The sequence below is a fragment of the Nestor notabilis genome, unplaced genomic scaffold (assembly GCF_000696875.1).
Source record: "Nestor notabilis isolate BGI_N333 unplaced genomic scaffold, ASM69687v1 scaffold35981, whole genome shotgun sequence".
Classification (NCBI taxonomy): Eukaryota; Metazoa; Chordata; class Aves; order Psittaciformes; family Psittacidae; genus Nestor; species Nestor notabilis.
In genome coordinates this window covers 6,852-33,021 of record NW_009916713.1, presented here as the reverse complement: position 1 = coordinate 33,021, position 26,170 = coordinate 6,852, and the positions used below count along the sequence as shown (strand labels likewise).

The 26,170-nt window shown below is 37.9% G+C and overlaps 1 protein-coding gene across 1 annotated transcript; it reads right to left on the bottom strand.

Moving 5' to 3' along the window:
• Positions 1 to 654: 654 nt before the first annotated feature.
• LOC104399940 (PR domain zinc finger protein 5-like) lies at positions 655 to 25,942 on the bottom strand (the record flags this gene model as incomplete). Its single annotated transcript, XM_010024690.1, has 10 exons — positions 655 to 748; positions 5,407 to 5,564; positions 6,843 to 6,927; positions 12,444 to 12,523; positions 14,818 to 14,939; positions 15,216 to 15,308; positions 16,303 to 16,477; positions 17,162 to 17,345; positions 25,074 to 25,196; positions 25,808 to 25,942. Coding segments are annotated over 10 exons (1,249 nt in total), but the record flags the coding sequence as incomplete, so codon positions are not given.
• Positions 25,943 to 26,170: the final 228 nt, after the last annotated feature.

Sequence of the window (26,170 nt, the reverse complement as noted above, 5' to 3'; positions counted from 1 at the left end):
CCAAGTCAAAGTACTGCCTTCTAAGCTACAAGAATTTTAGCTCATGAATATTTTCTAAACTCTAAATTGCTGACATTCACACTGTTGAATGGTAGTCTTGGGCTCTGTCAATATTAAAGATGGAGAAAATTCCACCAAAAATAAATCTTCTCGCAGGCAGTTAAAAAATAGTATAGAATGCCAAGAACAAGTTACTCATGAGGGAAAATGGCCACAGCATTTCTCTGAGCTGCTAGTGCTACACCAGAGGCAGAAAACATTAGCCTGATCTGGCACAGGACAGGGAATCTCAGTTTCAAGCTCTAAATGGGATTACCTACAAAAGCTGAGTAAGCCACCAAGTTATCTCTGCCTCCATTTCTTCTTTCTTAAAATGGAGGTAACACTATCATGCTTAATGCAGAAATAAATCTGCCATCAGACCTCAAGTCATTGCTAGATTTTACACAGCACATTTGGATTTGCATTTAAGTGCATTTAAAGACTAGGTTTGAATTTGGCTCTGAATTTTCTAACTCCCTGGGGTTAGAGTTGAATCTCAATACTAATTTAATATAGCAAATTGCATACTGGAGCAAGGTGCCATATGTCTGCTTTTCTCAGTCAAATGTGAGAACTGAGGAAGTTCTTTTTCCTCTCTGACTTAGCACTTACTGTTATGGATTAACAGATGTCTTTGTAGAGAGAACGGGGTTCGGAACAAAGCTTTGCATTCCTCACACTGGAATGGTCTCTCTTCAGAATGGGTCTGCAGATGAAAGGCAACACGTCAGAGGAAAGGCTCAAGGAAATCAATTAGCTCTCATTACAGTAATTATAGCTAATTCGCTAGACTGGATTCAGGAGGGAATATCACAGCAATTTGAAACATCAGGGGATGAAGTATTAACAATTATTCTGCCATTATCGAGAATCCTGGAAGTCAGCATAGCAGCTACTGAATAAATATGCCTTCCCAGTCCTCAAGAAGTGTTTTCTGAGGCATGCATGCAAACAGAAACAGAATATAGAATAACCAGGAAAAAACCCCAAAAAGCTCAGTTGCACTGCCTCATCAGTACTCACACTGGCCTTTAGCACCAATAAATGCTTGAAAATCAAACATGTACACAAAAACTTTTTTCTCAGTTAAGCCTGAAAGTAAACCTGATCTGATTATCTCAAGACAGTATCTAAAATTTGGCCAAGAAAATTTCTCAAGTCATGAACCTAGTCTTACATATCCTTGTTTCAGCTTCTCATACTAAAAGCCAAAAAAAAAAAAAAAACCAACCCAAAAAAACACAACCAAGCAAAAAAAAAAAAAACATAGACACACACAAAAAAAATAGAACTATCAGTACTGAGGGTTTTGTTTGTTGTAGAAAAAGTTGTCATAGTTGAGAAACAGCCTCAAAGCTGTACATAAAACAAAAGGGGCTAAGCTTGGATGAATATGAATCTCTCAAACTGCAGTTGCTGAAGCAGATTTCTGGAGCTTGTTAAACATCCAGCTTCATTCTATTTCTGTAAATTTCAAAGCACTTTCCCTGTTTCCTAGTGTTATTAAGTGCTGTCTCACTGTAGATAGTAAATTAAACCATACAATTTATTATCTACCCAATTTCCTACTATTTTTGCAAAGGAAATCAAGTTTAAATTTTGTGTTAGCTCACTCTGTATTAGACCTTCAGTAGAAGCTGCAGTGCCAAGAGGTAAAGGGACAGTAAGTGTTTTATAATATGCACAAAATTAGGTAAGTTAAGGGTACATATTAGCATAGTACATATTTAGATAATCTATTTCTGCTTTTCTTAATACCATATGACATTTATAGCTATCCCTTAAACTACAGATTAAAAGGGACTGTGGGCAGTCAGCATAATTATTTAGATGTAGACTGAGGGCCTTGAACCTAGATTGATTTTAACACAGATGTCCTCCTACATACACAACAGTACGAACACATTAGAGTACCTGCAATGGCATACAGGGGCTTTGGATTAGAAGTCATTTCCTTGACCTCAGCCTATGTCACTTAAAGCAAAAACGCAACTGAAGCATCATCAAATGTGTGGAAGGTATCACACATAAAATCTGTGGAATTATTCAGTCCAGCTTTTACATGTTCATATCAGTTCACATCAGCTGACACCCTGCTTAGCAATCTCAGCAGTCAGGCCAAGGATTGACAGTACATGAAGAGACTGAACTACCTTCTCACCTCAACAGGTGTTTCCTCCAGAACAGGGTTGACACATATTGATGAGACACTGTGGGGAAGCTTGCAGTGCTGCTGTCTGTGCTGTACCTGTTCTGTGGATAAATAGAAGGGTTCAGTCTCTAGAGCTGTCAATCTGGCACCTTTCCCGAGCGCAAAATTCCTCTTTTTATTTAAAAAATGCCCTGGTTTAGAACACTCACCACTCGAGTGATAGTTCTGAAGAGCAGAGATTTGTACAGAATTCCTTCTTATCTCCTTGACAGTTCTCCTAGTCTTTGACCAAAATACAATATTCACCTGTACATCTTAACTTCACTACAAAGAAAAACACCTAAGCGGACGTACCCTCATGCAAGGATACAGACATCTTTTGTCACTCTTTTGTGAGTGGTCCAAAAACAACCTAAGTCTATCACAAAAAGCCATGCAAGTCCTAATGAGGCAAGGTAACCCCGCCAGACAAGATTATTAGTTGTAATACTGTCCCTTTTTGTCCTACTAACAGGTGTCAGATCAGAGATGGCTTCCATTCAGTCAGAGCAGAAGACAGGCGTACAATCAAAGCAACCAAGAACGGGCTCTTATGGAGTATTTCTTATCAGCCTTTCCTAACAAAATATTTGTAGAGGTTTAAACCCAGCCCAATTTTTCCCAATAGAGAAACTGAAGGAATATGGTTGTTTGAATTCATTATGCTCCTCAAAACCAAATAACCCTGGATTAACCATAAACCCCTTAAAATCCTGTGTCTGCTGCCCTATTTCTGCTCACTGTTATATCCTCGTATTCTAGTCTCTGAACTCATCCTCTATACATAGCACAAAGGAGCAGATGGAACAAAAACTTTGCTTTCTCCTGTATGGAAGTAACCTGCATTATATGGCACAAAACGTTGACTACTTTTATCTGCAGCACAATCCAATACTACATTTGCCTCTTAATTTCAGATACTATTCTCTTCCCTTGTCACAAAAATGGAACCGTATTCTTCATATGATCACACGGTCATATAGTCTAAGCTTTTTGAAAAGGCATCTGAGCTAGTTCCACCTCACATAACGCTTCCCAGTGCTGACATCTCCAAGAAAGTGACAAAGCAAGTTCACACATGTACCTGCACAGAGCAGCATAGTACTTGTGTGCAGAAGCAGCGCATCAGAGAGGTACCACAGAAGACTTAAGAGAGTGATAAGCTAGGGTTCCTGTCATAATGCTCCACTGAACACACCAGATACACTCTTAGCAATTCCACTGTCTATCTCCCAGTGAAATCCTGTGAAATGTGAGGAACTAATCTCCTTCTGCATCTTTGAAATGACCCAACATTCATCACCCATATCTGAAAGATGTTTAAAAGCACATGTTGTAGGAGTCATTTTTACTCTGATACTCCCAATATAAAATCAGATTAAATAACCCCCAAAAAGGAATCACAGAAACAACAGCAATAAGTTTCCACTTAAAACACAAAACAAAAATTCGAAGCCTCAAAATGAATACGCATCCTGTTTATGTGGCTCTGCTGTAAAACCCAAAACATTTTTTCAAGCATGTTGCTATCAAACTTGAAAGCATGTTTTCTGTTAAGTGTGGTTAAGTATTTTTAACTGCTATACCCATCATTCCTAATGCACGATTCTAAGCTCCCGCTACTAGCACAGTAGCTGCATCCTGTAGCTCAAAAAAACACCGTGGAATTATTCAGAGTCTAACTTTTCTTCCTCCAAAAGAAAATGGAACCTAGGAAGACATCTTAAAGGAATACACACCTAAAGAATCACTAAAAACCCAAGCTGAAGAAATACACGTAAGTATGATACACAATAAAGGTTTAAATTTCCACTGTTAGTGGATCATCATTCCTATGAACAAGTAGAAGAGCTATCATCCTCTTCCCCTAGCAGTAGTGCAGCCCTTCCAAAATCATAGCACTTAAAATTATTTTGACATCCCAAACTACCACATCCTTGGCTTAAACCTTACAACTGGTTTTGTGCATATACATCCACGCTCCCCTCCATTATCTACTACCTCTCTTTGTTTACACTGTTTACTCACTGGAGAAAGGCATGTCTAAAAAGGCAAATCAGGATATTTATGAATTGGGTCAAAGTGTTTACTCATTCACTCTTAATCCTGAAGTCTGTCTTTAGCCCAAACTCCCTACCAGTCATCAGCTGAAAATTAACACAAGGAAACATGTAAAAAGTATTCATTTAAGATACAGATGTATCTTTCCCGACAGTATTTTACACATTTTCCTTAAAATAGATCTAATTTGGGAGATTCTGCCTCATTTTCTTAATAAAGTCTAAAACATAAGACACAATCACAGCATATATGGAAGTCCTTCAGCAGGCTTCTACATGCTTTCTGTATTAGACAGTCATCACTACTTCATCCTGCAAGAGGCATTATTACTATTACTCTTACATGACTTATGGCTGAAAGTGCAAGAGACGGTGCAAAGATCTTGTGCCAAATTCGCAGATGGCATAGAGCATGAGCTGAACTGAGAAAGGCTTATAAGTACGGGTATATCAGGGATAGGTTTTCTTCCTTTTCATACAGACTCATATTTCTGAAACAGCGGTCATGGATATAGTCTAGCCATTTAAAATCTAACCCTAGGTTAAAAATAATGACAGGCATTATGGAAATTAGGCCAAGCAGACTGGAGCTTAAATCAACAGAAGCAGAGCATCCCTTCATGAGCCTATTTTTCAGGTAATGTTTCTTCTGATGCTGTTTTAATGTGTGAACACTACCCAGTGCAAATACACTACAGTTTGAAAGCATCTGCTGCTAAGTCCAACAATGACTCCAACAGGACCATACTTAGTTTTATTCAAATATGGTATTTAAAAAAAATAATACAAAATTGAAGACATTTTAAGTTCAGTTACATTATAACTTGGTAAAATAGTAGGGGGGAAAAAAAAGTCAAAATGGGGATTTATTTGATGCTCTTAACCAAGCAACTGTGATATTCTTTCACCGGGTTGTTTTTTTTTTTTCTTACTAGAATTCATCTAGTATTTTAAGATTTTGTATATAACAAAAAACACTAAAAAATACATTCTCCAGTACTTTAATCCCATGTTTATAAGCATGCCAGAGCATAATGATGAACCACTTAAAAGAAAAAAATCTGCAAATCTGAGGCTGTCAGACCTGTAAACAACAACAGCAGAGTGCTTTACCTTCTTGTGATTCTTGTAAACATTTCTGTGGGCAAATCCCTTTCCACAAAGCTTGCATTTATAAGGTTTATCTTCACTGTGTATTATTTTGTGTGCAGTCACTTGATCAAGTCGTTTGAAGGACTTATTGCAAACCTCGCAGGTGTAGGGGCGTTTTTCTGCAGAAAATGAGTGGGGGACATTTAATCTCCTGTTTATACAGGGGGAGAAGATGAAAGGCAGAGACAGTCATCTCCTCAGAGAGATTTTTGCAATTAAGTCAACCCAATTAAGATTAAACCAATTAGAAAGACATCTAATGCCCTTTATGTTAGACAGTTAAGTCACTTCACAAAAGATGAGCCATGGTGTATCTCAAGAAATTGGCACATTCTTTGCAATAATCATTGCTAAAACTAAATTCTGATTAATTAGCTTAAATCAAAAGAGAATGACTTCAAAGAGGAAAACTCTGTTTCCAGATTACAAATGTGAAAGAGGGCATGGCAGTTTAAATGTTTTAAAACTTAATTAACAATATACATATTAGCTTCCAAACCCAAAATTTCCTATGCAAAAAGCCTTTATGCTTCAACTGGTGACTGCAACTTAGCTACATTAACGCTCATCCAAAAGTGTCAAAAGAAAGCTAGAAGCCTCTGAAACATAGATTATGAGAAATGAGCTTTTGGTGTGTACTGATATCAAGAAAATAGTTCAATTCTAAGCCTCTGCAGCTGTAAAAACCTGCATCTTTTAAATGCTAATGCATTCGGCAGAAAAAATGTTTGTGTTTCCATTGTGTTAGTTGACATTTCTAATCACTAGAAATGCTACATTGCAGTGATCAGAAATCCTGGCGGAGCCAATTTGTGTCATACTGCCAAACCTATGGACAGGCTACTCCCCGCTCACAGTGACCTGTTCCGAAAGAGGACAGGCACAATGAAACACCTGTGCGTGGTCTGTGAAATGATGTGGAGTACAAGACACTTTCCTTCAACTGGAAGCTACGTGCACAAGTCCACTAATATGTGTATGTATGAATGAAGACTCTTTGTCACAGATCTCTGACTGACACCATACCCTAACTCCCATCCCCTCCTCTTCAACATGAAATTTCACCCACTGGTTCTTCACCTCCTCTACAAGCCAAATAGCAGTCTTTTGCCACAACCCAGCTAACTGACATCATCCATCCCAGCTAGCATCCCTTTGCTTTCTTGACAAAGAAGCAACAGGAAGAAGACTATAGGATTACACTTGGTTTTTGAAAGGCTTAGAAAGATAGCTTAGATGGTTTCCTTGGCACTTGAGATTTTCTTGAGCAGCTCAGGGCAACACAGAATTCACCAAGCCTTCTATCAGAAACTAATTCAGGTAAAATTCAATATATGTTAAATACGTATACATACACATATACATAAACGTATGCTTGTATTATCTTTGTACGTTACCTGAATGAGTTATCATATGGCGCTTTAGCTGGTTAGCCGAAATAAATTTCTTGTCACATTCCTGACACTCAAAAATCTCATGGACCTGCAAAATAAGTGTTTAATGGTAATTAAATATGTGTCTCCAACAAGATCACACATCTTACATATACAGATATTCTCTAACAGACCATAACTATTTCTTAGCCAGTAGCTATACTAATACTCATGAATATTCTGTGATTTCCCCCTTGCTAGTTCCTTGGTGAATGACAGTATCTCTCAAAAAATAAATATTCATAATTGCAAACAAAAAAATTATCATTAGAAGTGCATACAGAAACATGGGTCATGAAAATTTGCAATATCAGATCCATGTAAAATATTACTATTATGAAAGTATGAAAAAAAACCAGACGTAGAATACCTTTCCAGAACATTTTGTTCTAGTCAATAAGACATAAGTAAACGTAACATTTTTTACTCAGATGGTTGTCTGAAGTTTATATAATTCCGCTACTTATTAGAATCCCCCCAGACACAATTACTTGAAATAACTTGCAAAGTATTCTTAAACATAGTATTTAATACATCAGAACCCAGACTGTGCTTTAACACCATACAAATGTCTGATTTCAACTTATAAGCATGGTTTAACAGTCTCATTGAATATATTTCCATCAGAACAGAGACTTCCATGCACGTGCATTCAAAAGCTACAGCTATTAAGTATATATTCTATAGCTGCTACTCTTTAATCAATTTTTCAGAAAAGAATCAGACACAGACTTATGTGCATATGCATTAAATAGCTGTAACTATCATATATTCTATAGCTGGCACTCTTCAATCAGTTCTTTAGAAAAGTACACCATTACATGGTAAAACAACAGTAATAAAATATAGCAAATATTTTAATGAATAATTATATTCAAACAGATTTTCAATGTAGGAAAACTTGTCCAGTAAGATGCTTTACGAGCATCCAGGCTGTAATACCACAGACAAGTGCTTGTGCAATGATTTATTTGTGTAACAAAATTAGTCTCCTTAGGGGGCTGTAATAGCTATCAACATAAACCTTTGCTACATTAAAGTCAGAACATACTTAAAATATAGTTTCATGGGCACTTGAAGAGCTACACCTGCAGATAACTACTAGCTAAGTGCTACATAAAACAGCAAGCATCTGAACAAGATTAACATATGCGAAGATAAATACATTCCTTCACTTACAGAAGTAATGATCTTAAAATTTTCGTGAGGTCTATTGAAAAGTAGAAGGTAATTTAAAGAGTTTTGGGGGAGCAACTGAGCTAAAAAACTGAAGATGCAAGTAATCAATGATCGGCTTTTCCAAAAAACTAATATGAATTTCAATATACCACTCCAAGAACTGGATGAGACTCCATCTGCTGGAAGGCAGTGCTTTGAGAGAGGAAGGATATGAGAATATTGCATCCAACTGAAATTATGAAGTATTATTGATTATTTTAAAGCAGTGTTCAAAATTTGGTTTCTTCTACCTTTCTATGGCTCCTATAATGATTGTGAAAAATGAAAACTGCAGAGTAGAACTAAACACTGCCCAGTGTTAAACAAATGGGCAGAAAAACCCCAACACAGAGTCACTCGGAACTGGCAGATGAAAAAAGGTGGGAGGGCAGGAATCACAGATGATGTTTAAGAGTGGCTCTTCCTCACCATAATTTTGCGTTAAGTCCAGCTCTACAACAAAGAAAGTTAAGAAAGAATCAAGGATTTTTCATAAGCAATAAAACACTCTTGATCTCTAATCGTTGTTCTAACAGCGAGTAGGATCCTTTTTGAGTCTGTCATTTTCTCTGCAGCAGACTGTGCTACAGCACGCCTCTTATTGGAGCCTTACAGGTTCATGTAAGAAATCTGCTACGAAATTCAGAAGGCCAACAGCACGAACCAGTCTTACCACTGAAGCACAATCCTGCGTTTCATACAGGCATTCATTTTATGACCTTCTTCAAAGTCAAAAAAGTTTTCCTTACACTCAAAGGTGTCCTTAACTTTCCTTCATAAGAGAATTGGCTACTTTACCATTGAAAACACCTGCCTACAACCAGAGTCAGAAACTCACCCTACAGCTTTACAGTCAGAAAGAGACATACCCCTGCATACACCCTACAAGTACTGAAAGTGCTGCACTATCAATTCTGACTGCATCATCCTGGGAAAAGAAACCACCAACACTGAGCTTTGTTTGATTTTTCCTTCCCTTTGCACTTAGAGAACAGTAGAGCCTCAGTGGAGAGGCCTGGCAGCCTATGCTACTCACATGTACATGCTCGCTTTGGAGTTTAAGTTCCTGTGAGCAATTCAAATCCAAAACATGACGGCTACATTCAAAGGTACAAAAGGAACCCTTTAGCAAGAATCTGCATCAATGAAGACAACAGTCTCCTCATTTGCTTACTCACTATTATCATTGTTCAATGATGGAATTCTGCATTTTACTTAAATTTCAGAGCTTAATATCAAAATATAATTCAGATGGTGTTGCATTTTTTCTGGCAGTAGAAATCACAAACCTGAAGAAAGGAGATTTTACAACAAACTTTTTCATTCTATTACCCAGTCTTCTGTAAGCTCCCGTACAGCATTTCCTTAGTTGTGTTTGCTGGGGGTTTGTTTGTTTGTGTGTTTACACTACCGTATCACTCAGCAGCCCAAATCACAGACTACTATAAATATCAGAAAGAAGGATGTCACTTTACAATCGGAGGATAAGACAAAAGAGAATAGGTGGATAGACAAAATGGAAATCAAAAAGATACTGATCACCACAAAAAGCAATGATCAGTGGATTGACATCCTAACTGTTCAAGTTCTGTAGGCATCACGATTCATAACTTTGTTAAAGTTTGTAGGCATCATGCAGGAGGGTAGTATTATGGTAAGCAGTTTTGGAAATCAAACATAACATTTAAAATGTAGATGAAGCTGTTCTGGTTAGGACTGTAATCACTAAAACAAGATCAGAATCCAAATAGTTTCCAGACTCTGAATGAAGCTCCAATATACTCAATATTTGAAAAGGAGAAATCAAAAGCACAAATGATGACCAACAGTTTACATAGCACCACTACAGAAAGATTAATGAATTCCAAACAAAGCACGAATAACAAGACTGAGGCTCCTGTCAGAAAGCACTGTCATTCTGAGACGTATTAATAAACATATTCTATGTATTATTAAACTCAGGACAATCATTCTATTATTGTTGGCACTACCAAGGGCTCAACTAAGCATCAATGCTCTTCTTGTTTGGGCAGCTGACTTCAAGAAACATATAGGTGAAAAAGAGAGAATCCACAGGAATAAACAGCTTACTGAAAGAAAAAGTAGTTTGGAAAAGCAGATGCATAAGAAAGGTTGAGATAAGTGTGTTTGCACAGCCTAGGAACTGCAAACAGATTCAAAACAACTTTGCAATATGCTAACTGTTATAGAGAAGACAGTAGTGAATTTTTCTCAGCATTCTCTCAGGTAAGACAAAGAGCAATTAATTTGCAGTAAAGAACATTTCAGTAAACATCAGGAAAAAAAACACTGGACTAATGAACATACTGCAAAAAACTTAATGGCACTAGAGCTGAAAGACAGAATACAAGGAGACGTCTATGGGGTTGGTAGAATTTTCTTTAGTGGAACTTACAAGCAGATGAGACAGCACGTATCTGGAATGATTCAGGTACATAGTTATGCCCCTCTGTGAACCAGAGGGCTAGAAAACCTCCAGAGGTCTCTTCCAGCCCTGCACCGAATTGAATTTATTGAGGTTAAACAAAAAATAAAAAGGCCATGTCACCAAAAATGATCATGGTACAAGCAACAGCCTAGAAAACAAGAAAGTAAGAGTAAAGGACAGATGATGATGATAGCAAAATTTAACTGTGCATGGCTAAGAAATGGCTTATCTTTAGACATGTAAGGTGCAAGGAATCCACAGAACACACAAAGGTAAAAATGGGTTTAAATCAAAGATTACATGAAAGATACAGATCTGAATGACCATCTCTTCAGAGAGTAAACAGATTTCTTAATCTCCCCTGTAGCCACCCTCTTTACCTTCTTTCTCTGTGTTTGTCAGATTTCTCTCTCTGTTGCTTGGGCTTATTTTCTGTTACCTCCTATACTTTACCTTTCTATTCTCCACTTTTATTTCTTTACATTGACAGGAAACCGCTGGGAAAAAAATCTCTTTTTCTATCTGTTTCCCCTATTATTTTCTTACTGGGGTTTTTTTTGCCTGTTGAAATATTTATGGCAGTATTGGTGATGGATCTAGCCCCAACACCTACAAACGCAAAGTGATTCAAGCAAACAGAAGTCCTGAGTCCTACATGCGATCTCCATCACAATCTGATGTAGGTGTGTGAATCCAGAATATCTATTTACTGGATGTCATAAATGAGGAGCCAACCAAGAAGAGGCAATAAAGTTTTATGCATAAAATCTTCATGGTGATTCTTAATCTGAATAAGTGCTCACCTGAGCAATCATCAATGCTACCTGAAAAGCTTGTTAGTGTGCGTCAGAGAATCTGCACAGAAACAAACCGTACAGTTTAGTAAAATGGACACCCTAACCATGGTATTTCTTATTTTCAGTGACAACATAAGGTGTACTGATGTGTAAAAATTGTAATTGCATGTGGCAAGGCGTACCAAAATTTGGTCAGAGGAGTAATAAAATATAGCCCTGTTACACAAGATATGCAGTCATAGTGATATAAGCAAGAAGAAAAACAAACTAAAAAGGAAGGGCCGACCATTTCCTTTGCAACAACATATTTTAATTGATATCATATATATCCTCAATGGATTCAGGTTATAATGAGGGCATTATTAAAGACTTACAGTTAATCTGATAAACAGTACAATGTAGCTTTTTGTAAAAACAGAATCTCCCGAGTTTTAGTCATTTATCAAATTACTCTTGCAGAGACTTCCTTTGGGTATAATGGGTTCAGAATCTCATAGTCATAGTCCATCTGTATTTATATATGAACACCCTTATTTGCAATAAATGCTTTTCAAACTGTTAACCCCTCCTGTTCTGGTTATAAAAGATTAGGGGTATAAACAAGAAGACAGTAATAATTTAGTTTTGGGGAGAAAAAAAATCTACTACTGCATAACTAAATTACAAGTAACCCTTTTAATGGTATGTCACAAAGTAATAAGAAAGATTGACTGTATTTTGTACAAAACCTGAAGGCTCATGAACATATTTTATGGTCCGTATGAATCCTATCATTATATAACACACTTTTACATTTAGCTTAGTGTTTAAGAATGCTGAAGAACAGCATGCAACTTTGGCTTAATGCTGGAATGCATAAATGATCCAAGCACAAGCATCTTTGGTTTTGGTAAAAGATGCATTAAAACTTTAGGAAGATTTTTGGTTTAACTCACTGCGATTACAAAAATAAATACCTGCAATAAAATACATTGGTCCTATAACCATGAAAGAGATTACCCAAAGGTTTGCATTACAGCAGCTTTCAAGTGACCTAAGCACTACAGTCTCACATCTTAGTGAAGTTAAAGCCTGCTGTGAGTTAGCCTTCATCTTACTGACCTTTCGATGCTCTTGGAGATTTGATGCTGAGGAACATTTCTTATTGCACACTGAACACATCAGCTTCTTCCTAGAATTTCCTGAAACAGAAACAAAATACCACCACCATCTTAAAAAGGAAGTGCTAAGAAAGAACCTAAATATTTCTACTGAGTCTGTGACTTTTCACAGGTCATTTGGCTGACATAAGACTTTTACATTTGTATCTCATCTTCAAAGTGTTCCAAATCAGGAGTTCTCTGTGGGTGTTCAACAAACCAGTTACTGATGGAAAGTAAATCAAGAAAACCAGAACAATAAAGAAAAAAACCCTTCAAATAGATGTTATCACACATCACCAATCCAATATAAAGAGCATAATTCACAACTAAGAACAACTCACTTTACAACTAACAGTTGATTTCTTCCAGAAGTCTATTCAGGAGTTCGTGCAGCAGTGACAAAAAAGTTACCAAACTGAAGTCAAAAACACCATTTATTTTTCTTTATTCAAAAAGCATTAAGCATTCTGCCAAATAAGATAATATACCTTTAATGGTCTTTAACTGAACAAGACAGGGAAATTGTATCATGAATTGAAACCTCTGAAACCTCATCTAAAATGTAAAAGACAAAACAAGCTACAGGTCAGCTACCAGATGTATTTTCCTTCCCTTTTCACAGTTTTAAAAAGTGGCAGAGCATTTAATTGGGTTTATCTATCACTTACCTTTTGAAATTCATTTTAGTAACCACAAAGCTGTTTTATTACAAGACAAAGCCACCACAAACCTAATTCTTTGTTTAGATTTACATGCCCATGCAAGATACTTCCTAACTTACGTAAACAAAAGTAAAAGGAATGGACATAGAATGGAAGAGGAGGGGAGTACTGCTTAGTCAAGCACAAAGGAAGTATGGATCAGAAACTAACTCATTAGATGGCTTGCAGCTCGATTTTCAAGACTCTCAGCATCCTGTATCTTTCCTCCTCCTGCTGTCCTAAAGAATTCATATTACGTTGATTCTTCTTACTACAATTGACTGGTTCAATACTTATATTTGTAGAATAAAAAAACCCAACTTAATCTCACATATGCATTTGCTGTTCTAAAACTTATGAGAAGTATTTATATATACTGATATACACACACATACAGGAATACACTTCACACTTCAACTTACAAGAACATTTATGAGACCTTTTGAGAGGAGAGGAAGGTGATAATGAGTATCTGTTCACAGCTTTGCCTAACAGGCAACACACGTAACAATCCTTTTTACTTTCCCGTGCCTCCAGGTGACACAAGACAGTCAGGAATGCTGTGAGCGTCCCTCAACAGCAGTAGGTTATTTTCCTTCCTGCACTGACACCAGTTGTGATTTCTATGAGTCCCCTGTGGTAAAATAAAAGCTCTGCTCATTGTGCAGGCAGAGCAAAAATATCCTCCAGGCGTCTGCTCTCAGTCATGTTTAGAGTGATTATTCAAAAGAATTGTGGAATTTGTATACCACCACATAACTGAGCAAAGCTAAGCCTAAACATAACAATGCTCATGGATTAAAAATTACCTTACTGATACTGAAAAAATGGGATAATCTTTTGTAAGAAAGGTAATGGAAGAGGTTTTTTACACTGCAAGTTTGGCAGAAGAGAGATTTCATGTAATGAAAATCTTACAAAGCATCTCAGTGCTGTCATCATCAACTGAAGGCTGTTCTCTTTGCACTCTGGTATTTTGCTGTCCCCACGCATACTGATCTTCCATTGACACTGAGAGGGGACATGCAGAGAGAGCAGAATGCCAGAACTGAGATCTGCATTGTGGACCTGAGAGCAGTATTTTGGCCTTTCATGAAAACAAGAGTGAAGTTTGATTGAAAACTATTGATTCATAGCACACAGACACAAAAATGCTAGGGTCTAACAGGACTAGTGGATTGTCTGGTTTGGCTTCCTGCACAACACAGGCTATAGAATTTAATGCAATACCCTCATCAAGCCTAATCGTTTGTGAAGCATATCTTCCAGAAAGACATCCCATTGTGTCCTGAAAATACCAAAAGATCAAGAACTCGCCACTTCCCATAGCAGTTTGTGCCAGTGGTTGATTTTCCTCACTACTGCAATGTTTTGCTTTATCTGTTATTTGCCTTGCTTAAACTTCCCCAGATTCCTATTACATTTTCTGCAGTAGACTAATGATTCATCTGGTATAGAGTAATTTCTCCCTGGGGGAGGATCTCTTGCAATTAGTTACTTCTCAATTTTCTTTTTGATACAAATGAATCCATTAAAAAAGAAACCAAAGACAATGTTTACTCTGATTTGCAAATTTAAGGCTAGTTACATGTTACAGGGTTTTTCCAAAGAAACGTTAAAACTTTTTCTTACCACTGTGAACATTTTCTTTATGTTTTTTCAGGGCATCCTTGCTCTTGAACCTCTTCCCACAGCTATCTGCCTTGCATATGAACCTGGCATCCCCTCTGCATGCTTCCTTGTGCTGTTCATAACTATATGGGATAATCAGTAATAAAAACAAAACAAAACAAAAAGGCAACACATCAAGCAGTATCTACAAAAACCAGACACACAGCAAGTACTCTGAGCTTAACACATGCTGTACTGCAGTTATGAGGCCACCTCATGCATTACTTACAGCAAATAGGAAGGAAAGCATTTGACTTCTTTCACTGTTAGGATTCACAGAAACTAACAAGCTTGAAAGCTAACATGCAAAGGGAGGCCAGCAATGATATGACAGCAGTCCAGTAACTCAGACACAAAACCTCGATTCTGAACTGAAGGAAGTATTGCAAACAGAGCACTGAAAACTTCTTGAAGCATCTCCTGGGCTGATATTCTCTGTGCACTGAAGTACACTAAAGAAAAATAAAATAAAAAAAAAAAACAAAATAAGGGGAACATTCTATAACTTACACAGGCTTGTGATACCTAAAAGAATATACAGCTCTACAAACACTTAAGTAGGTGAGCCATCTCTTTCATATGTGAAGTCTTCTGGAACTTAGTGGGACTAATCAAATACATAAACAGCAAGAGTCGGGATCATACTTCTGTATCCTCATGCAGATCATTCTTACTTCACATGTTGTAAATATTTACTTAACTAGCTATACAGCACAAATCCAGCTTCTACTACAGACGAGAAGGAAGAAGTCTAAGTTCAAGAGAAACTGTTTAATTGCCTCCACCAAATACTTCTCTGCTACACAATTTTCTTTATTTCCATGAAAGAACATGAAGCTCATGTAGAGCTGCCAGTTCTAGGAATGTTCACATTATTCAGATGTAAGAAAGATCAATTTATTACAAGAACAGTCTTAGGTACATTCTATGCAATACAAGTCTCATTGTTCCAATATAAGTTAGATTAAATGTACTATCTATAATCACTTAAGTATTTAATGTACTATCTGTAATTAAATGTGTAATTATAAGTAATAGATATACTTAAATGCAAGCAAAAAAATATATAAACAAAAGACAAACAGTTATGGTTTTCTACAAAAGTATAATTGTAATGTATATTACGTTAGTGACAAAACTGCACATTTACGCTATCAAGGACAGTAAAGGTGTGCTTTTAAATCTCATGTCTTTCATGCTTCTATTTGGGTTTTTTTTCAATCACCCAAATAATTAAGCAAATGTGAAGCAGTGTTTTCCCTTTTTTTGTCCTTCTAGATCACCATCTACTTTATTCTAAATCGTTCTTTAGTTCTGCAATGACATCCGCAGCTTAAAAATTATATCTCCTAAACTACTAAATAGTGATTAAGCCAAGAGAAATAAATGATTGAATGAAATTGATTTAAGTGATCCCTGAAAAAAAACACTCCTGATTTTACTCACTGTCTTTGTAAAGCTTGTTTCACAGGGAATTTCTTTCCACAGTTTCGGCACTTAAATTCCTTTTCCTCACTGGGTTTTTGGTGCAAAGTCTGAAGATGTTCAGCTAGAATCTCCTGGCTGGCAAAACTGGATTCACAGTTTGGGCATGCATGATCCTCTTTACAGGTGAGGGGATCTGCATGATTGGAGGCAAAACCAGTAAAGGAATAGTTTTCAGGGAATATTTTGGTTACATTAAGAGAGAGATTCTGCCAGAAACAGATTATGCAAAATGGCATCACAAAATTCACAAAAGACATTTGTCTCTGAATATAGACAGCCTATCTTGAGTGGATTACCATCGACATTATTGAAAAAGGATGCAAAGTATTAAGCTGGGTGTGATTTAGGCTGTTAGCCTAAGTTAGTCATCCAGATTGTCTGACTTTGGTGAAGATGCTGAGAATTCACCAGACAGCTCACCTTTTCTTAGACATTCTACCTTAGGGTTGGCTGAAGAGTTTTATGAGAAGGTTTATTGCTCTCCCATCTAAGTAAGAGGGAAACTACACCTCTTAGAGCAAAAGCTTAACTTCTATAAAATTGTATGTGAGATGAAATGAACTCCGTCTTTAGCTCCAGAATTTGTGGTAGCTTCTCATGAAATCTAGGCTCACTCATTCACTTAGTAATTCACAGGACTGGCTGCTTCCTATTAGGCAAAGGAAAGAACCTCAACTCAAACCAAAATAGAGAGACAAAAGTCATACAAGAGCTCGGACTAAACCTTGGAAGCCTTCCAATTCCCCAAACCTATGCAGTGACTGTTCTCTTTCTTCTTTTGAGCTCCCAAGTTACCCTATTTTTACATATTGCTCACTTGTAACTTTTTCACCAGCTGTTTGCACTTCTTTGTTGTTGCCACTGTCGTCTTCTTCCTGCGTAACAGTTACTTCTTCTTCCTCCTCCTCCTCTTCTTCCATGTCACTGTCCAAGTATCCAATCAGAAGTTCTGTGTCTGTTTCAATATCTTCCACAGCGAGATAAAAAATATTTTCCCCTTCCTGTGGCAAATAGTAAGCAGAAGCAATAAATAACTATGTCAGAAAAGGTAAATTCTAGACACAAGTGTGGGACCCTGAACTAATATTAGCCTTCAACTATGGAAGGGCTGGCTCAATTCCTCAGGGAGCACAATGCTAGAACTGCCTTTCTGACTTCTTTCCCTGGGTGGCTGCATGGATAAAGTACCTTTGTATTCTGGAAATAACCCCCTGCCTCACCTGTGAGGCTTTTCAAATAGGTAACGTGGCCTACACCAAGGTGAAGGTGGTATTAATGTCCTCTTCTCCTGCCACACTCCGCCTGACAAGAACTTCAGAGTTTGAAAATTAAACATTTGAGTACTAGAAAAATAACAAAATTTAAGTAACCAATACAGCTTTAGCTCTGTTTGCTGCTGGCTGCATGAATTATGTAACCCAGCTTTCAGTAGCATGTTCACATACTGTTACTTAATTTCTCTCTCTTCCCTCTTAAGATTCCCAGCCTTTTTCATGAAGAGGCTTTCACCCCTGGTCAGTTATCTTTACTATCAAGTTATCAGGAACATCTGTAAAACTCACTTTAAACCACTAGATCAAAACCCTCTGCTGGTTTAAATCAGTGTAGATCCACAGAAGGCCAAAGATCCAGTCCAGATTCTGTACAACAGGACAAGCTATGTACTAAGGTCTAAAACCTTCTCCCCAATGAACAGACAAGCTTCCAAATAGATACATAAGCTAACAACTTTGGGCTTTGACTATTTAAAGTTACCAAGGTTGGCATGGGCTGAGTGAGGGAAATGAGCGGGGCTTCTACAACAAAACTGTCTGTCTCCTAAACTGATACACAGAGCTGCTTTTATTTCTTCCCATATGCAAACCAACTGCTCTAGGTACTACCCAAAGTTCCAAAGGAGACTCATTTTCATGCAATTAAGGTTTCAAAGTTCTACTATAATTCCTAAAGCTTATCTGATTAGCACCCAGAAAAGTTACCTGAAGCTTCTTTACAATACCTCTAGTCATATATTTTGTAACAAGTTTCCTAGCACAAGGTCAAGATAATGATTTTTAATTTTTGCAATATCCTAAGATTAATTTAAACTTTTAACAGGGATGTAGTATTCCTCAAGCTTTAGAAGGTCTGTTATATATTACACAAGATATTGTCACACAACAGTGAAACCTATTTAATTCAATAGACTCGAGAGAGCTGCTGCTTTCAAGGACTCACCACTTCTCTGTCCTTATCTCAACAGCAGCATCTAAACCAAACCAAATGATGCAATTTTTTTTTCAAGATATATTCTGCAGTCCAGATATCTATCAGCATGCCACTCTAACTTCTGCATACGTCCAAGAGCTGCTGGTTTTCATATGCCTCTGCCAAGTTGCACAGACCCCTTAATTTGCTACAGCCTAAACTCAAAAAAAATCACGTAGTGAAACTCTTGACACAAGGAAAACTAAAAGGTCTTTCTACACTCAGTCTCCACTTCAGATAAAACTGCTGAGGTAAATCTCCAATACATCACTATTTAGGACAACCTTATGCTAAAGGCAAGAGAACCTTATAAACAGAAGCATGCTCCTATTAATGGCTTGCCAAAACGAGAGGAAAAAAAATCTAAAAATAAATTAGAAGAAAAAGCCACATATCCCAGTCAAAAATTAAGCCCAAAATTTACTCTTTTAAAGAACCAAATAGCAGACCTTTCAATTAGGTCATACACATCCTACGCCACACAGTAAATCTGGGACAACAGAAACCACAGTTATTCAGATTAATCTAGACCAAATGTAAGAATACCAACAACTAAGCTCTTATCAGTATTTCTACATCCTCACCATCTCTGCACTTCCCTGATGTGCACCTTAGGCTTATTTTATAGCTCATGACTAAGAACAGACCGGTTCTTTCCCATTTGTGTACTTTTGGTTAGTAAAAAGAGTAATGGAAGAAATACCAAGGACTCTCAATGCTTGAGTGCTCTTCATTTCACTTGCATCGAAAAGAAATTAACTTCGGTGCCAGCCCACACTAAAACACAGCTCAAACTCATTTCTCCTCCAAGGCTAATTTGTATGGCTCTTACAAACAAATGCTAATAGTCAGGTATTCGGAGCACTAATTAATCCAGATACACCCACACTGTAGTAGTTCCTCAAGGCAGCATTTTCAGCTAAACCAATGGAATTTCTCCAGAAACCACAAAGGAATTTAAGGTTGTCCCTCCACCAGCAGCTCCTGAATGAAGCACATTTACCTACATGCATGCAGACAGAGACAGTGAATGTAGCAAGAAATCTTTTAAATAACTTTAATATTCCTCCAATTTCTAAGAACACATCTGCAGTTGTTCCCCCTGCCTATCTGGTCAGGCCATGCTGGTTGTTTCACTAGTTGTTTGGCTAACCATGTTCATCTGCAGCAAGCCACAGTCATCCTTGGGAGAAAACTCCAACTCATAGTGGCATCACAACCTCCCTTCACATTTTTCCTGGTTTATTGTTCCACTTTGGTTCTCTCACACTTTGCCTTGACTGTCATCTTCTAAGCTATGAGCCACACTGACCTGCCCAGCAAATAGTTTTCATGTTCCAACAGCTCTGCTATCCCATTTTTACTCCACTATGGGCACGTCTCACTCAGGTTCTTGGCTTTTCCATAGTTACACACCTTCACACGTGCTTTGTAAGGGGAGAGGCTGAGAGGGAACATGGGCCAAGAAGCATTCACAGCCTGTCACACTTCCATCCAAAAGTGTAAGACATATGTCATCACTCCTGAAAGTTGAAAACACAGGAAGAGGAGGAAGCAGACAGTCTTGTGTTGCTTTAGAAAGAGTAGGGCTTTTCCATCCTCCAGAGCTTGAACTGCTTGCTCCAACTCAGCCTTCCTAATCCTTACCAAGTATCCCCCTGTGCCCACAACCACTCCTCTTAAAGTGCTACGTGGCTTCCATCTACACTCAATTTCCTTGCAGCAAGGCAGGTCTTCAGCCTACCTGTTCTGCAAGTTCTCCTTTCCTGCCTCTCCAAGCAAGCACACTCCCTTTCCTGATCTTTGCCTGCAGCTCCAGGGTGTCAGGTTGCCCAGAGTAAAGCCAACCTTGGCAATGTCTGTGAGGGCAGAAACCTCAATCCAGGAAACATGTGGGGGCTGTGGCAGGAGAAGACAAAGCTACAATCTCAGGCACAGGAAAGGTCAAAACCAGCATGCAGTGCCAGGAAAGACATTATCAGAATAACAATGCCTTCTCAAGAGGAAGAGCATATCAGATGACCCTGGGGGAGAGCAGGTGAAGCAAGCCAGCCTCCCAGAGGTGTTACTGGGGACCAAAAGGCCCTTGTCCCTCTTTAGCAAGTAAGGGAAAATTGATGGCACAACGAGACTGGGTGAAGTTTTTCTTGTTTTCACACTAGTTCACACATGGGACAATGCTTGACTGTTTAAAGCACACATCCCTGTTCCACTCAGTCTAGCCCTGGGTGTGCAGCACATTTATGTAACAGTTATAGTTTAAGGAATCTCATTGAGAAAACCCACTTATTTCACTTTTCAGAAACTTTTTGAGTTCTTCATAACAGAATACCTGAACAGCACTAATGTATTCAACGAACAACAGATAAATACATATGCCCTGCAATTAAAAGATTTTTCCTACACAAAATTCAAGAATCAATCAGATTTCTAGTTCTTCCCTCTGAGCATGCCAGCAACTATGTTCCTGTTCCGTCTTAAACTGTGCCACACATTAATCTTTCCCTCCTTCACATCAGTTTTTGCTATTCATTATTCTAACTCACTGTTTTCAGAGCTACAGCAGAACGCCTCAGTATCTGTGTGCTAATGAAAAACTATTTGAATTTAAAGCTGGCTGCAATTCTACTTATATAACAGTCCCAATGTTAACAGTAGGATCTGTTTTGTGTAGTAATCTCCAGCAGAGAGTGTTTAATAAAATTAAAATTGACAAACAAATAAACTTATCCATTCTGGATAAAGGATTATTGAAAATATAATCTTCTATTAAAAGAGGGGGGGGGGAGGTGGGGAGAAAAAACTGGTAATTTTGATAGGAGTAATTTCCTTTTGAGTGTGGTAATGAATTTTTGCTGCATATCAGAAGCCATATTTATAAGTAAATAGCTAGGAATAGCCCAGATTACAATTCATACAGTTGTAACTCTAAAGCTACCTGAAATATAGTAGAGGATGAACCCATTCAATTACTACTTGAATTAAGTTAGAGAAGCCTCTAGTAATTGAGCTGTGCAAAACACTCAGAAAAGCAACTGGTACATACACAGGTACCCACCAACCTTTCAATCCTTCTCTAACAGTGACACAGCCATGCTGCTCACTGCACAGCTCTTCAAAACACTTCCTGCACCTTCCCAGTCAAAGACGCCCCAAACACCACAGCTGCTCCCCTGGCAGCACAGTCAGAACTCAGCACCCAGAACGCTCCCCACAACACCACCAGAGCTCCCACCAGAACCAGGGTGGCATTACAGGAAGAAAGGGAAAAACATAAACAAGAAGAAGAAAATAAAGGAACCCACACAAACCCAACAGAACCCCTAACACCCCCTGCCCCCCCAAAAAAATCCAAACAAAAAACCCCACCAAACTGACTTTGAGATAAAATCCCATGCCCCCTAAGTTGCTTTTTCACCACAGGAAGCATTTTGCACAGAGTCTAAACATTTAAGCTATGATGAACTAATCATATTTTGCAGTCAACCCAGGATGTGGTTTACTTTATTTGTATACAGGGACGTACACATTCACTTCATCTTTAAAACTGAATACTAAGCACTAAGCAGCAAATAGTAAACTGATTACCAATCACTGCTTTGGATATGGGGATTGTAACATTTATCACTACTAGAGTGACTGGAAATGTTCTCAGAGCAGACCATAAAGCTCCTCTTGGAGAATTTGGAGACTGTAAAGAAAACTAGTGGGAAAGATAATTAGCTGGCATTAGCATTAGTGGGTATAAACAAAGAAATCATTATTTTCCCTTCATGTTTTTATTAGTTCACACAAAGATTTCTAGAAAATTGCAGAGGGCCAGCTCTGAAGCACACAACCAGCAAGCTCTTAAGCATTTGTAGAACAGACTTAGGACAAGCAAGAGAAGCCCCTGTTCTACCACTCTGCTTTATTTTCACATTTTATAGGCTATAGTATCATTAATCTCAGTCAAATATTCTCAACGAAACAATTTTTGCTCATGAGATTCCCTGCTAAAGATTCACTTTAAAGAGTAAGCAGCAGAACTGAGACAGAAAATTCAAATACTTGTTTAAAAAGTTAGCCAACACCACAACAGTCTTCATAAAATACAAGAGTGGAGAAAATTGCATTTCACAAGGGTAATTGTAATGTGCTGGTTAAGACACAAAGCCTTCAACCATCTCTAACCATTCTGTTTTCTCCTCTTAGCAAATTAGCCCTTTCTACAAATATGCAGACATATTCTACTTGATTATATAATATGTAATCATTCAGTTGGTTTAGGATTAGGAATTTTTTTGTTTGATTCAAACTATTTTTAGCAGCCACATTAAATTCAGTAATGCTAATGAAACTATAACAACTTTACTGATGTAATTTGTAACTTCTTGCTCTCTGTAAAGTATCATTTTATAACCTTGGTGGCAAGCAAGCAACTCTCAATTCAAATTAAAAGGTATTGTTAGTGGAAACATTCCACCATCGTTTTGCCCACTGTTCTCTTTTTTCATAAAACAAAGTGCTATTGCACCAAGAGGCCTTAAATCTGCTTATCATTAAAGGAAAAGATTGTGGAATTACAATACTGAAGGATTTGTGGGTTGGGTTTGGGTTTTTTTTCCTCCTAAAGGAATAAGATTTGGGATTTGCATTACTGAATGAGATCAAACCCTGCAAAGAAATACACCAATACTCAGCTTTTTTCAACGCAAGTAATACCTATTCTTGTTATATGCAATTAAATACTTGTAAGTATATACATATCTATACAGCTTCAAGGTCACTCACACGAAATACACGAGTTACTTTGGCAGCTGATTATTGACAGTACTAAAAAACACTCTATGAGATAATTTTTTGTTTGTCTCCTAAGTTTGCCTTCCCCATCCTTATCATCATTTTGTACATGCTGATTGTGTTTATTTTCTTTTTCCCTGTAATTTTTCTAAATATTTTTCTGTGGAAGCTTTCACAGGACTAATATTCTTGCCACTGTTTTTCCTTTTTCGACTAGCCTTTAACTCCAGTATGGTCCTTTTAAAAGGCATGCAAAAAGCACTAAGCACGCTCTAAGCAAGGTACAATGTTATGTGATACAGCAGAACAGTCTCTTTCCATTTCTTTACTTAAATAATTGTTTTCATTACCAAAAAACCCACTGGTTTGCACTGGATATTCCATTATGGCTTCTATTCAGAAGTTCAGGCCATTTTACTGACTGCTTTATTTAAAATATAATAATGAACATTAATTGTTCACACTGCTCCCTCTTGTGAACCTTACTCTGCATTTGCTAACATTGACTGTAATTTGCTGTATCACACTGCCTATGTGCTGATGCCATGCTAATCACTGACTAATGCCTGGGACTTCTCATGTCTTAGGATCTCTCATATTTGGTACTATAAGCAGGACAACTTTTCTGATAGATCATGGTATACCTGAGTGACCTAAACAGAAGGAAAACATACAGAAATAACTACAAAAGCAGTGGTCATACTTTAGTTATTAACCACCGATTTGTCACAGCCATCAGGAAAAGCATAATAAAGCAGTCAGTCAGTCAGTGCTGACAAGAGGTTATGATGAATGAATAGTGAACACTTCTTCTTATGTTGCTCAAAATTCAACTGTAGCCTAGATGTTAAGACCTAAAGAGGTCTGACTGAAACCTAGAGTACAGGCTCACAGGAAAATACGATGACAGAGCTGCCCAACAGTGACCTAAAACAGGAACAGCAGCAAGGTCCAAGGAAACAATATAGGCATAAAAACTGTAGTCATGCTCAGCCAGCAATCTGTGATGGAACATCACAGACTGACATTCAGTAATACTAGAGCTTTGGAAAGTAAGAGGCACAAACCAAACAAAGGCTGGCAGATAAGCACTTGGGTTTACCAATGCAGTACACTCCTAACAGTAGCATTCACTGTGATAATGTAAGAAAAGCCAGGCAGGAGAGACATAGTAGGAAATACAGCAGTGGAATGGAAATCACAGGAAAGCTCACAACTGGGACAGGAATAGAAGCTGATACCAGGTCTGCAGGGTAACTGGCAGTACCAACCTCACTGGGCAGCACTTGCTTAAGATCCTAATAAGCAAACCAGTCCCTCTGGTGAGCAGCAGGTTTAAGGAGTTGGACAGGTCATCAGCACAGAAACTGAAATTACCAGTGTTAAGTCCCACCGAGTACAAATAAAGAGGAAGGGGCAGGTAGAAGAACAGCAGTAATGAGTCTTTTACAAAACTACATGCTAGGGCTTCACTAGCACTCTTTTTCTAAGGATCTCTTTGGTGTTTTATTCTATCAATCTTATTTATAGTATTATATTTAAGCATAAGAGTTCACTTCTGAAAAGAAAGGTAGGAAAAGGAAAGCAGTTTGCTACTTTTCTTAAATCTTGCGATTTTACTGCAGAGATAAAGACCAAAGAGGAGATCAAATTAGTAAATCAATAATAGAAAGCAAATAGTAGGAATTCAGCAAGCCTACCTGGATGGCTGCCAGGTTCTTCTGTTCCTGTGATGGAGCCTCATGGACAAACCGCAGCCAGTTTGAATGGCGAGGATTGCTTGCATCCAGGATATAAAGGACCTCACCTTTACTCCCACGAACCTGTGACGTAAAAACAAACAAAATCAAAATCAAGCAAAATTTAAACTGTTTACCAAACACACACAAACGTGCAAAACGCTAAAGGCATGCTTGTGCTCAGCAAGTGAATCTTGCCTTCAACAGGTACTCACAGCTGTGGTGCACAGTCACTTTCTCCTCTAAGCGTATTTATTCACTTCAGAATAAGGGAGACAAACCTAGCAACTGGTGTCAGCTTCCTTTGTTGAGCTCCACTCTCTTTTACTTAGCCTTTCTTTTAGTGAACAAGTATTATGATTGACTGCGAGGTCTCCCAAATATGACTGTATGGTCACTGGTGCTCATGTTCTTTCCTCTCTCCTTGTTCCTTCAACTCTTTTTCTCCATGATCTTGCAAGAAGCCAACACAACTGGAGAGGTCCTTTCCCATTCCATCCCTATCATTTCTTTTCCAGTTCTCCTTTCTGAGTTCTACTCTTTCATGTGTTTTGATGCCAGCATTTTAATCTTTCAGTCTACCTAATTCTTCTTACACTTTCCTCTCGTTTGTCATTCTGTCTTCGCTTTCTTCAAATTACAGTTGTAAAGTTCTCCCATCTCCAATTCCTCACAACTTACTATTATTGTCCTACCTTCCTTCTCCCACACACTGTCCAAGAGTGGACCATTTTCTTCTGTAACTGATACATGTCCTCTAACTCACTTCTCACCTCGCTTTGCATCATTTTTCTTTTGCTGACACCACGGACAAGGCCATCAGTAACTTTCTTTTGGAAAAAAGAGATAGGACATTCTCTAATCCAGCGTTGTTCCAACTGCCATTTTAGTTCCAACATCAAGGAGTTAAGGCTCTTTTTCATGAGTTTCTGTATTCCTGCAATCACCCATGTCTATTCAATAATAGTTCTTCACCCTTCACTTTTTTCATACTTGCTATTCTTCTAGACTCATTTGTCCTTTGCTTATTGTGTTCTAACAGATCATACTCATGCTCT